At 50.9% G+C, this 13,440-nt stretch overlaps 2 protein-coding genes across 9 annotated transcripts in view; one reads left to right on the top strand and one right to left on the bottom strand.

Annotated features, from left to right (window-relative positions):
* Positions 1 to 4,165, top strand: part of Fam168b (family with sequence similarity 168 member B) — a 31,896-nt gene extending 27,731 nt beyond the window's left edge. For all 5 annotated transcript variants that reach the window (XM_085679512.2, XM_085679515.2, XM_085679516.2 and 2 more), the window contains one exon: positions 47 to 4,165. The gene's annotated coding sequence lies outside the window, so the exon portion shown is untranslated. The remainder of the gene's footprint in view (positions 1 to 46) is intronic.
* Positions 4,166 to 4,709: 544 nt separating this feature from the next.
* Arhgef4 (Rho guanine nucleotide exchange factor 4) overlaps positions 4,710 to 13,440 on the bottom strand; it is a 164,160-nt gene continuing 155,429 nt past the window's right edge. For 2 of the 4 annotated variants that reach the window (XM_087898059.1, XM_085679510.2), the window contains 9 exons: positions 12,225 to 12,404; positions 11,153 to 11,332; positions 10,794 to 10,973; positions 10,030 to 10,262; positions 9,531 to 9,660; positions 7,697 to 7,828; positions 6,931 to 7,174; positions 6,247 to 6,324; positions 4,710 to 5,766 (listed from right to left, as the gene is read on the bottom strand). In XM_087898059.1, the coding sequence (XP_087754185.1) occupies positions 5,615 to 5,766; positions 6,247 to 6,324; positions 6,931 to 7,174; positions 7,697 to 7,828; positions 9,531 to 9,660; positions 10,030 to 10,262; positions 10,794 to 10,973; positions 11,153 to 11,332; positions 12,225 to 12,404 (1,509 nt within the window). In that variant the 3' untranslated portion in view covers positions 4,710 to 5,614. The remainder of the gene's footprint in view (positions 5,767 to 6,246; positions 6,325 to 6,930; positions 7,175 to 7,696; positions 7,829 to 9,530; positions 9,661 to 10,029; positions 10,263 to 10,793; positions 10,974 to 11,152; positions 11,333 to 12,224; positions 12,405 to 13,440) is intronic. The other 2 variants (XM_087898060.1, XM_087898061.1) reach the window with 2 other exon arrangements.

Here is a 13,440-nt window from a genome sequence, read left to right as displayed (position 1 = left end):
GCAGAGGTGCCAAGAGCCTGTATGACTGTTTGTCATTCTTTCCCAGATTTGAGGATGGAGCTGTGCAGTCACTTCATTGGGTTCCACAGCTGGTGCTGCAGGCCTTGTGCCTCCAACCAGGACTTTCTTCTTAATGCTCTCGACACTTAGCTAAACACGACTGCGTCCCAGCCCAGCAGGTCCCAGCTCTCTAGTCTCCAACTAACTCTGGGTTGGTTTTAAAGCAAATCCTGTTTTGTGGACTGCCTGGCAAATTTTTTAGCTAATTGTAATGATAAAAAGGGAGTATTGCTCTATTCTGAATCATATCTAGTTGAATGCATGTTTATAAAAACAAACACAAAAGCTTGCTCAATCTACCTGCAGTGGCTGATGCAAAACCATCACATGCAGAATCCAATGGACTGGGCTGTGTTCTACAGCCTGTTCCACTCATGCACTGTTGTCATGTATGCTGAGTCTCCAAGTTACACGTGTGCAAGTGAATGTCCTCAAGAAGCATCTAGAGTACTGGGGGGGATTCTTGGGGTAATGAGGGTTGCCAGGTAGGGACACAGACTTGTAGTTTTCAGCAACCTGTGTTTTGGGCACTGACGAACCTGGAGGGAGCTGCGGGGACTGGGAGAGAGTGAGTCTGGTGGCTCCAGAGCAGCAGCAGGTATAGTAGGGTCCTCTCCTTCATTTCAGCTGAAGTGTGGTCTGAGAAGCAGGGATGTACTGAAGCCTACCAGGAAATATGAGAGCTGGGAGCCAGTAGAGCTGGGATGGAGAGTGGTCTGTGTCAGTAGAGCAGTGTCTCTGCCATCTGAATTTCCATTGTGCATCTTACAGGATATGTTCTGTGTATCTGTTGGGACTGTTGGGAAAGTCCAGTGTAGAACTAAACTGTCTTCCCAGGAAGGAGGATGTCAAAGAGGAGCGGCCACACTGAGGTGGTATTGTCTTTTTGCTTTATTCGCTTAGGGAATCATCCCTTTCTTTCCCCCTGAGAAATAATTGAGTCCGCTAAAAACACACAGGCACAGCTGTGTTCACCCACAAAGAAGGGCAGAGATGTCAGTTGTGTTCTGTGGGGAATGGTGTATATTTAAGACTGGTTAAAAGGGAATAAGTGTATTTTAAGTTAGTTCCCATGTTTCTTGTAGAGAAGCAGGGCTGAGATTATGTCTAAAAATGTAGAAGTAATGTAGCTTGTCCCGGGGTCATTTACCTGATGATGACCTGTCCCTTTGTGTCTAGCTGGGGTGAGGCCTAGAAAGTCTGTATAAATGTCCTGTGAGCCTATTTTGCCACCTTTTTCTGACAGCACTCAGCACCAAGCAGATGTGGAGAGTGGAAAGGGCAGACAGTTTTGGACTATACTTGCCTGTCCAGATGTGTTGTGGGAAAGATTTTGAGTGTGTAATCTGAGTATGTACATAAGATATCAAGGTTCTTTTTGCCTGTATATGCCCAGCTTGAATCTGTGAGAGTGTTTCTGTTCAGTGTGGGTCAGAAGGGCAGGACCTTTCTGGGGTCCATCAAATGGGGATGTGTTTTGTTTTGTTCCCCCATTGAAGTACTTGGGTTTTGGTTGGAAGGGGTGCTTGTCTCTGACATCAAGGTCAGGGCTTCCAAGTTGGTGTGGAGGTCGCCTCATTAGAAATCAGCTTGACTAGAGGGTGGGTCATCTGAACATTGAGCCTTTGGAAACCTTATTTTTATAGTCGTGCTCTTCATAATTTGTTTCTACCGTTTTATTTTATAAGAAATTGTGGGAAATTTCTGCATGGGTCAGTGTAAACACAAGAGTTCTCATTCCTAATATCCATGAACATAGAATGTTTATGGATGAGTATGTTTAATTGCCTCATGAGCACTTAACCGTGTGTGTGGTGTGTATGTGTGTGTGTGCGTGTGTAGAATAAGAATGCACACAGTGCACAGAGATAGAAACATTTGCTGTGGGCACACAGCATGTATCTGTACTTCATGTTGGGATTCCCATCTGTGCAGTGGATGGTTTGCAGTGTTGCTGGTTCCAAGGTTTCCCCTGGACCCAATAGAGAGAAGGTGGTTTTCCCAAGTGAATGATCATAGATCGATGGAACAAATGTACCTGTGATTTTCACGTGTGTTTTAAAAGGCTTCCTCACCCACCCCAACTAAACATACCTGTCTCTCTGCCTGTGAAGGGTAGGGCTGTTTGCCTACGGCAGGAAGTTAGCAAGTTCATGGGTCTGCTCGCAGCTGCACAAAGTGTGTGTTTCCATAGGCCCCAAGTTCTCAGGAGAAAGAATAGTGGGATGCCATCCCCTCCTGCTGATCCCTCAGCTTCACACACTTGCCCTGTAACTGGTTACAAACCATTTTTTTTTTCCAAATTGAATTGAGTGGCTGTCAGACACTTGTGTATTATACAGTCCATCTGTGTGGAAGCCTTTTCTGTTGTGAACCCATCAGGCCATCGCCTATGGAATCTGCTGGGGACAGATCTGTCAGGTGAGAATCTGGGCGTCCGGATGGTAACAGGCTGTCAGTCTCAGTAAAATTTAGGACTAGAACTCGCTGCATAGGTATCCTCAAAACATTGAGGAACATTCCAAGAAAATGTGCTTTTTATGTGTGTAACATTCCCTACTAGAGTCCTTCAGCTGAATTCTTTTAGAAAGGCAGGCAGGCAGGCAGGCAGGCAGGCAAAGGGCCTGATTCTGTGAACATGGACATCATTGCTCGGGTTTTGTTTTTTAATTTTTAAAGTTTACTCTCTGCTGCTTCCCCTGAGGCTAGGGAGCTTTCTTCCTCTACTGCTGCTGTTTGTAGTTTAAAGTTCAGTAGCGCTGTTGGGTTTTAAAGAATGCAAGCTCCCTGAGAAGTAAGGCCACCATCAGGATTGGGCTAATGAGGTTCCAGGCATGGAAGAAGTACTCTTCCAGAACTTTTGTCTCCTGTCTTTTGGTCTTCCTTGGAAGAACCATTGAGTGGCTGTTAGCATTCTGGGTAGCAGCTTTTGAGTGTTTTGTGGAGGCGGTGTTTCTAAGGGGGGGGTGTGTGAATGTTTCTTTGTGAGGGGAATCGCATTGGGGAACTTTGAGCTCACTGGCTTCCGACTTGGGCCTTTGTGAGTGTGCCTGTGGTTGAGAGAGGCTGGCAGGCATAAACCTTAAACATTGGCACTGCTTCAGATTTCCTCAGCTCTCCTTTCTGAATATTGGAGTACAGTATTACTGTGGGACCACCTCTCATTCGGCAGCTGACATCTGTAGTTGTGTACCTGGCACTGCTGCATGGCACAGGACCTCCTAGGGTGCAGTGGCAGGTACAGCTGCTGGTCCTTTTCTCTGGTGCTTTCTGAAGGTTGCTGGAGGGCAGGAGGGCAGCTGGCTGAACAGGGAGTGTGGAGCTTACTCTCATGTCTGGCGCACCTCCCGGGTTTGCATAGTTCTTGAATTACTTCTCCTGCCCAGTCTTCGATGTGTGATGGATTGATTCCCAGAAAGGATAATATGGTTTCGCAGGAACAGTTAAAATTATTCCCCATGTCTTAGAGGATTCCTTTCCCCCTACCCCTCTTACATTTGAAGAACAGAAACCTGTGGAATAAATCTTACTAGAATTATGGGATGGGAGGCAGCAGCTTTTTGGTCTAGGGACTGCCATAGTTGTACATGAGATGCGAGGACCTGATTGGCATAGCAGGCAGCTCCCAGGGAAGGGCTGTGGGTGGGTCTGGTGCAGACTGTGGGCAGTATAATAGGCCAGTTAGGTCACACTGGGGACTGGCTCCCAGCAGGGTTATTGTGGCAGCTGGAGGCCCCAAGGAGCCTGATAGGCTGTGACTGAACAGAGAAGGTTCTTCTTTTTTTAAACTTTTATTTTTAAATACTCTTTTTTACACTGTTTTCTTGGTACTTTTTTTATGCTTAAGTCAGCATTGTCTTCCAGTGTTAAAGGCATCCCTTGCCTCTTCATTGAACTTATGTGTCAATACAATAGGAATGGGCAGACTGTCCATCCCAAGCCAGTTCAACTAAATGTAAATTCATACTGTTTTAATTTTTTATGCAATCTGATGAGTAGATGAGCTCAGATTTAAAATCCTTAAAAGCACGTTTATTGTAACAGGAATTGTTATGTATTAATACTGCAGTTTTCAATAAAGATTGACTTGTGTTGCATATTCTGATTTTTTTTTTTCTTGTGAGCTTTGTCAGAGGTGATGTCCTGACTGGCATATGCTGCTACTTCTCCCAGGCAGGAGATTGCCAGGGGGTTGGGGTGAAGCTGTGGTTCAGTCCTCAGTTGGCTTTGGTGGAGAAGGTCCACTCCTGGGTAATGTAGGAGGTGGAGGCTTGTGTAGCTCTCTACATAAACTCCTGTGTCCTTCAGTTCAGTAAAGAGGATGTTGGGACTCAGAAATACCACCAAACCCATCCCCTTAGCTCACATATGCCAATTAGCTGGATCCTCCAGGGGGTAGGAGGGAATCTGGGTACCGACTGCCATCTGTGGCTCTTTCACTTGCTTTCTTCCTTCTCCCTTCGGGCCTCTACAGTAGCTTAGCCCACTTCTACGAGGAGCCCTGTGGCTGTGGCCTCATGAGCAACACTTCCCTAGGCTAAGAGCAGAGTACCTGAGGACAGAGGAGGGTACCAGCCCCAGGAGGAATGGGCCAGCACACAGAAGAAGAGGAAATGCACACATACATCAACAATTGACCAGCAGCCAGATTACTTTTCTTAAGTTTCTTTATGAAATTAAATGTGGTTTCTGGATTAGAGAAGGTACAGTGCAAGAGTAACTGACCATGCTTCTGAATCCTATGGGTTCTGCACGATATGCAGGCCTAGCTGTGTGCCCCATGAGGAGTCAGTCCATGCTAGGCCACAGAATTCAGTCCTTATGGCTTCTCACACTCACAGGTAAGGCAATCTTTCTGTGTCATTAACAGTTCTCCATTGTTAGAGACACAACACGACAAAATCATAATGAAAAGGGACTGGATTTGTGTACAGTCACCCCAGCTACAGGGAACTGTCACTAACCTGGAACCAAGTACACGGCTGACTGTATGATTTTCTTCTCATTGCACATGTCACAAAGAGGGTGTCTGGCAGCCAGCAGTGTCTAGAGGAGCCAGGAAGCATAAGGACAGCTATGGGTAGAGTTAAGAGTGCAGAATTCCTGGTTCCTGACCTCTGAAGTTGCAAGTGGGCTGGGGGCCTGAAGGACAAATGGAGAGCAGAGGGGCACACACCTGCTTTTGCAGTGGCTCATGGCCACAGCCTTTGGTCTCCTACCCAGAGGAAACAGGAGTGGAGATACGCTTTCCAAAGAACGTCCAGAGCAGATGAGCCCGATTTGCACAGCCTGCCCAGTGGTTCTGAGCTGTGGCTTGCAGGCTCACCGTGGTGGAGGCCCTGCGCAGGTCCAGAGTATAGGCAGAGGCTGGTACCCGTGCAACACTGCACTAGCAGTGAGGAAGAGGCCAGAGGCAGGGCCCAGACTTAATACAGCTCTGGTGCTTTACCCGTTCACTTCCACTTTGCAAACCAGGCAGAGGGTGTGATGGGAGTAAGCCTTGAGGGAAGGCTGGCTCCACCAAGTGCTGTCAGATTGTCCGATAGGTGCTGGCTCACTTCCGGAAAGGTGCCAGTCGGCTGAGGCTGTGCCAGAAGTGAGATGGCTTCCGCCTGGGCTCTGCTAGCACCAACACCTGCTGCTGGGGCCGGCTGGCAGGCAAGGACGGATGCTTGTGGCGGGTCAGGTAGCCTGGCCTGCCGATAGCTGGGCAGGGAGAGACAGAGGGGTTCATCTGTGGGTTCTGTTGCAGACACTTCGTGGCGGTAGTTTGCCACACAAGATCTGCTTTCCAGGAGGTTAACCACAATACACAGGACCCCAGGTTATCAAGAGCTTTTGGCCTGAGGCTGGCCAGGACCACTGTCCAAGGCGTGGGATGTCTGCCTTCATCTACAGAGAGGGAGAGATGGCTCCCTCCCAGGGACTGTGATGTGGCTATCAGCAGCCTGGGGAAGTGAGCACTGTAGCCCCTGGTGCCACTAGGAGATCAGAGGCGTCAAGTGGAAACTGTACTGACCAACCACTCTGGTCCTCTGCGGCCCTTACCACCTTTGGAAACATACACCCGTAAAGACAGTGGACATCTCCAGAGACCCAGATGGCTAGCTGGCATTGCTTTTGAGGTCAGATGGAAACGTGATCAAGGCTGGAACTGCCCGAGGAGTAGGATGGTTCCCCATTTACCTTTAGGCTTCCCTGTGGCCTGCTGCTTGCTGGCGTTCAGCATGGCCTGCTTCCTCTGCAGCTCAGTGATGGAGAAACCTGGAGGGAAGGGCACACGTGAGATCCCGCCTTGCCTTCTTCAACTGCCCATGTGCCTCCTTGGAGGGCTTCCTGGTCCAGGTAATACCTATCCTCCCGGTGCCCCACTCCTATCATACTTTACAGGCTGGCATGGCAGGGATTGTTCTCTCACCTGCTCAACCACCCTTTCTTACCAACCAAGGGAGAGAACAATGATCCCTTGAGCCACCACTTCCTTTCTCCCCTTGACCCTATGACCCCTTCCCATTTCTCTCCTCCAGCTTTCTCTATACTGCTGTGGAGGCTCTTTCCCTAACCACAGCATGAAGCTGGGGATCTAGGAATAGGAAAGGATAGGAAAGGACTCTAGTACCCACCCCATGTTCTCCCAGGGCTTGAGCTGGCTGGAAAGGGACTCCCCCTGGTCTCAACAGATGGGCAGATTCAGTGAGGCTGACCACAGAGGAAGGGCCCTTTCTGCCAGAGGGCTGAGCACAGCAGAGCCTGTGCTGAGAGGTTTCTGCAGCCTCACCTAGCCCTAGGCATGATCTCATTCTCAAGTTTGCCCTGAGCACCTGGTAGGTGGGCCCCAGAAACTAGGCAAGGCCCAGCAGGGTCTCCCACCTGTCTCCTGGTCCAGCCGCACCTGCTCCCTCTCCCTGGCAAAGGCCTTCAACCAGCGCTGCTTCTGTTCTGGTTTCCTGGCGCACAGTAAGTGGCTGTCGCCCGTGGCACCACAGTACAGACGGAAGGCATTCTTGACGCTCACATGGAGGTCACGGTCCTTCCCGTCTTCCACATCCACCACCTCCAGGTCATCCATGTCCAGCCGGCCTTTGTAGTACAACACGTCCCGGCGGAGCAGGTCCTGCCAGATGCTACCCTGAGCCCTGGCTGCCCAGCAGCCTGCCTGACCCTGGTCATGCCCACTCCCACCCCCAGCCGCTGATGGGCAGGACAGTCTTTGTCTTTGAGGTGCACATGGTTAGGTGGGCAGAAAGCCCCAGAAACTAAAGCAGCAGCCCACATGGTATGAGAGAGCAGAGAGAATAAGGAAGGCTTCGTGTGCATGGAGCCACTGTGCCATGGTTGAAAGAAGCAGAAGCTAGCAGTAAAGAGGCCAGAGACTGCGGGAATCAGAGAACTCAGGAGACGGAAGCGAAGGCTTGCAGGGAGAGACATGGTCTGAGGAGCAGGCAGGGACCAGGTCAGGAAGGAGGGTGTTCTGAACAGCACACTGTTCCAACAGCTACCCCAGTGTCCCTGGGCTCACTCTAGAGAGAGCCAGTCCTAAGGGCCTGGAGACAGGAAATGGCCATGGTAGAGTCGGCCAGGCCCTTACTGCTCTGCTATATGAAACTGGTCCAGCAAGGCAGGGCGTTTCGGATACCTTTTTACAGTAGATGAGCTGACGGTCAAAGAGAAAAAACATTCTCTGCTGACTCTTGGCTTGAGGCTGTGTTACACGGGTCAGCTCCCCCGAGTAGATGAGTTCTGAGCTCCTGACCAGGAGATCTTCCCCCTGAGTGAACCCCAAGGAGAGCCATGAGGTAAGTGCACCCAACCTTAGGCTCTACTCTCTGCCTCTTGTTGGTGAGCCTTCCCACCGTAGCCTGAATTGTGCCAGGCCAACAAAAGGGGATAACAGACACTCTTAAAGCCCAAAGCAGTCCTTGGGGCCTTGAAGGTGTGGCTGTGGGAGGTGAATGAAGGCAGACCTGACTATCCTGCAGGGTAAGACTTCTGAGAACTTGATGTGCCACAGTAAGGTGCACAGTACTTTCAAAGGGTATGAAACTGGAAAATACATTTGGATGTACTGAGTTAAATAAAATGTCAAAGCCCATTCGACTCATTTTCATTTTGTATGTATGTGTCCACATGTGCGCTTATGGATGAGTGTGGGGGCCAGAGGTCAACACCAGGTGTCTTCATCACTTTCCATCCTTTTGTTAAACTTTTATTAAATGTAGTAGTTATTGCACGCATGCATGCCACAGCAAGTGTGTGGTGGTCAGAGGACACCTTGCAGGAGCCTCTCTTTCTGCCACAGGGGTGGGTCCTGGAGACTGAGCTCAGCTCGTCAGCGTTGGCAGCAGGCACCTTTACCTGCTAAGTCATCTCACTGACCGTTAGGCTGGCTGTCCAGAAAGCTTCAGGGATCCTGTCTCACCATTCAGGCTGGGATACACCCGTCACCATGCCTGGCTTTTTATGTGGGTGCGGGAATTGGAATTCCCATGTGCATGTGTCATGCGCAGCAGGCACCTCACTGTCTGAGCCATTGCCCACACCCCACTTTGTTCTTACTTTTGGCAGATGGCTACTAGAAAGTACAGAATCCTAGCCATGGCTCATATTTTCTTTTGAATGGACACAGCTGCTTTAGAGAAAAAATAGGTTTGGCAGGAATTTGCCCCTGCAGCTAAATGTATTTAGGACCTGAAACTGGCAGTCTGGCGCTGTTGGCAGCTATCCATTTGGGGATGACTGTGCTCACCAGTCCTTGACCAAGCATGGGCTCAAAACCAGTCTACTGCATTGTCCTGCTCCCCTACCCAAGGCTTAGGAGTCAGTGTAAGGGTAGGGCCTATGCCTCTGCTTTTCTGTAGCTTATTCTGGCATGCTTTCACTTATTTTCTTATCCTGACAGCTGGCATGGCATACCATGGCTCCAGATGGGTAGAGACTAGAGGTGGCTAGTTGCCGGGTGCAGAGGAGCAGAGTCCTCCCACCCTCCCACCTCTAGGGAGCAGGCACGATAGCCGTCAGTTTACTTGTTGCTTTAGAAGGCAAGACTGGCAGATCCATGGGAATGCTCAACTCAGAAAAACTGACAAAAAGACTTGACATAAGAGGATCCATTTCTAGTCCCACCATTGGCTCTAATCTCAACTGTTGACAATTTCAGAAGGTATCTAAAACTTAGCAGTCCAACCTGTCTCTTAGGGCAGAGAAACAGACCAAGATGTCTTAAAACACAGTTCCTTGGGTTAGGGCTACCCATGGGCTGGTGATGGCTAGAAGGTGTGTGGTGGTGTACACAGGAAGGAGACCATTAAGTGCCAAGGTGGAGGCACCACCAAAGAAAGGCCCAATGCAAGAGAACCTATCTTCCAGTAGGTCCTGGGAGTGCAGTGGATTCCTGCTGCTGTTCCCCTCTGGATAAGAACAGTTTTCAAGCAAGGACCCCCACAGTGTTTTCTGGGCACTGGGGCCCTCACCTCCCAGTCCTCTATGGAGCTCTGCCACTGAGCAATCTTGTCGATGTTTTCAAGTCTCCGTTTCCGTTCATTGATGAGCTGGGCCACATTCTTCATAGCATGCAAGGCAGCTTCAACGTTCTTAAAGTCCCTGGGCCAGAAGAGACAAAAATGTGCAACGAACTGGGGAACAGAAAGCTGTAGAGGCCCCAGAGGTCCCTCCATGTAAAGTTGTCACCTCTCTCTGGGCTGTATACCATGGCTACAGCATCACCCATCAGGTATCTAGTCTCTCTCCTCCATAACTGGTGGGTAGAACAGCTTAATAGTCTATTGATGTATATCCTTCCCTTCTCCAGTAGAGCTCAGGGTGGTGGGCTTGCTTTACCTAAGCTATTTCTCAGTGCCCAAAGCGGTACCCACCATTCTGCAACTGGTACCCACAATATAAATATTCAATTGGCTGACTGATGGCATGCAGAGTCTCGGGCAGCTCCCCTCACCACCTTGTACCCTCTACCTGTGCTGGGGGTGCGTGTACTTGAGCAGCTCCGCCAACTGGAGGGGATACTTGCAGATCTTCTGCACTGGGGTCAGCAGAAAGCCATCCAGGGAAATGTCAATCATTCTTTGTAGCAGCCGGCAGGCCTCGAAGAAGTACACGTACTTGCTGAGCTTGGTGAGCCGGGAGAGCTCCACACAGGCATTGGGGTGGTTGTTGCAGTACTCAGAATAGATCTGGAAGTCTGCTTGCTGGGGACACAGCTGAAGGTCAGGGTGGCTGCCTCCTGTTTGCCCAGGCAACAGGCCACAGCCATGAGGTGAGAGGGACAGCAATCTCTGCATTTGTTTTAGGAACTGGTTCTACCGACTTGGTGGGGTACAAGCTATGTGTTGTCACCCCAGGGATGGGAAAAACCTGTGCTGCATGCATGCACATCCTCCGAGCCACTCAGCTTTCCCAGCAGGGCTTCCAGGAGGAATTCTGATTATGCATTTCTTATTTGTCTTTTAATGAAATCAATGGTGCTAATCAGGAAGGGTTATCAAGGCTAAGCAGGTAAGACCTTGGAAGGTAGAATCTCTTAGCTGCTTCAGCAGAGGACAAGACAGCCTCTGCCCAGTAAGGCTAGCAGCTTCTTATCGGTGAACCTGGTGTGGGGAATTCTGGGAAGAGATAAAGCAAGGGAGCCTTGCAGAAAGACATCGGGGAGTGGGGAGTAGGAGGGGCAGGCACTGCTTAGGGCTCAGGGAGCCTAGCAGGATGTATCCAGACACACTCACGTGTTCCAGAAAGCAGGCACCCAGCTCGCTCAGGTGTGGCCTCTCTGTGTTGAACTTCTGCTCCAGAGCCTTCACGAAGGCCTTCTGGCAGCGGTAGATGTCCTCAATGTTCCCGAAGATGGTGCGCAGCTGCTCTTCACTGAACATGTCCTCCCGCTTTCGGCACTGGCGGACATAGCCCTGGGGGATGGGGTGGGCCCACGCTCTCTAGGGACCCACCTCTCTACCCTTCCATGTGCCACGCCCCCAAACCAGTCCACTTCACCACCCGACCCCACCCATCCTGTTCTACTCATAGCTTAGGGTCATACATTTCATAATCCTCACCTCTCCAAGCAAGCCCTGCCTGCCTTCCTCACCTCGCAGATGTCCCGAAGGTGCTTGATATAGTCCCGCTCCGTGCTGAGGATCTCATTGATGACATTGGTGCGCATCTGGTCCTTGCAGCTCTGGGCCTCTGGGACGTTGTCGGCGGCCTCTCCAGCCCCGGCCCGCGGGGCCTCGTAGTCATCCGCGGGCTCATCCTGGTTCACCCGCAGCTAGACAATACAAAACAGACGAGAGCCTGCCACCCTCCTCGTCACTCCCTGAACTCTGCTCCAGGTCGTTGGGAGCAGAGGTCAGTAGCTCCCACGGGACACACAGGGCATACCTGCAATGTTCCTACAACTACCTCCTAGGCACAAGGCCAGGGCGGGGGATGGTAGGGGTTTGATGACCACAGCTGATGTCAAATTCACCCCTCTAGTAGGGCTGTGTTCTCAGCAGGGATTGGAGCAAGCACTAGGAACTAATGATCCAGACATCAGGTGCCAGGTAGAGGCCTTGCCAGCTGGTTAGCTATTAAGTTTAGGAAAGGGCGGTGGGGCTGGGAGACATCTGCACAGGAGTTCCTGTGTACCTGGGAATTCCCTCCATTTGGGAGTCTACATCAAAATGTCCTTCTCTGGTGACCAGATGAAGCCTAAGGTTGGAACTGGGTCACCTGCTCTCCTGGGTATGACATCACTATCTACGCCTCCTGAGATTTCTCCCTCAGGGCTGTCTGTATGTTACATGTTCCCCACACACCCTCAACGAATACCATAGTTGTGGGTAGAAGGCATGGGTTTCTTGAAGCAGTGGTATGCTAATGCATCATAGTCTTAGATTTCTGACCTGCGCTTTTCTCTAGCCCGGGAGGGCTGCGAGCAAGGGCCTGGGTGTGTGTGTGTGTGTGTGTATGTGTGTGTCCACGTGTGCGCATGCACATGCGCACAGAATGTCACAGTTCTGACCCACACCCATCCAGTCTGAGGTACCAAGTAACAGCAAAACTGAGAGGGTGACCCATGCTCCATGCCTGGAACTGCAGAGCTGTTTGGGGCTTGGACTTCTGAACAGAGCCAGGAGTCTTCAGAAGTTTGGGGAAAGCACAGACTGGAGCCATACCCGTACAAAGCTGGCAGGGAACCACCCCTCGCCATCTGCGACGCGGCCCCACCACCATTCTCTGTTGGTGGCATCCATCACTTCGATGACATCGCCGGCTTTGAAGCCCAGTTCCTGGTCATCCATGGTAACATGGTCCCACAGGGCTTCGGCACATACCACACTGCCATCACTAATGAGCTGTGGAGAGAGCCAAGGCAGTGGAGTCAGTGAGGCAAGGCTACCCTAACGTGCCCTTACCCAGCAGCCCTGGAAGCAGGGATCCTGGCCTGCTATACAGAAACTAAAGAAGTCTATCTATCCTCCCCCTCCCGCCCCCTCGGGGCAGGGCTGTGTCTTGGGACAGTGAGGGAGCCAGAAGTGAATTCATTCACACCTTCAGCTATAGAGACTGTGGCCTCCGCTTCAGTGCCCTACACTGAGATGCCGGACTGGACACACACTGGGACATGCTGGGACGTGGCAACCGGCAGCTGCTACCCACACTTCTAGGCAGCCATTTAAGAGGGGGAACTTGTTCCCTCTGCAGGTTTTTGCCTGGCCTGTGAGGTCACCCAATTAACAGTGCTGTTTTACCAATGACAGTGCCCATCACAGACAGCAGCTGGATCATTTTCATTGTGTTTTATTTAAAGGGTTAAAAAAAAAAACTTGCAGAAGTAGTCACATGACACCACTGCTCCTTATAGCACTGGCACCCACACACGCACTGCACTGAGGGACGGTCCTCCTCAGACTTTAGATCCTGAGCCCTGGAGGTCTGTTTTAATCACTGTTTTAGTGACTTTCCTAGGCTGGAGAAGAAACAGACAATCCTTAAAGCTGCTAACTCTAGCAGGTAAGCCTCTGCCATCGAGTCAGTCACATGTCTGGCTGAGAGCTCTGTGCACTGGATCTTTCTGTCCAATGACTGACTGGTGAGGCTCCTCTCCCCACTGTGTGGCCTGCCCCTGGCCCCTTCCAGGCGGCTCTGATGGTTGGACCTCCGTCCCTCATTCTGATTCGAAGGCTGTCTTCCGCTTTATGAACAGATGGCTGATGGCCGAGGGTAGGATACAGTGGGGTAGGGGATGCATATGGCCTCCTCCTCGACTAGCCCAACAGAGAACTAGAAGGCCACCTCCAAGCAGGTCCCCTCACAACCCAGTCCTGCTTCTTCTAAGCAGCTTTATACCCTGTGCTTTATTCTCCCTTGGCCTCCCTGGGGACTTCCTAT

The sequence above is a fragment of the Myodes glareolus genome, chromosome 18, assembly GCF_982192425.1.
Source record: "Myodes glareolus chromosome 18, mMyoGla1.1, whole genome shotgun sequence".
In the NCBI taxonomy this organism is placed as follows: Eukaryota; Metazoa; Chordata; class Mammalia; order Rodentia; family Cricetidae; genus Myodes; species Myodes glareolus.
The sequence above is the reverse complement of the archived record's forward strand: the minus strand, read 5'-3'. Positions and strand labels throughout refer to the sequence as shown.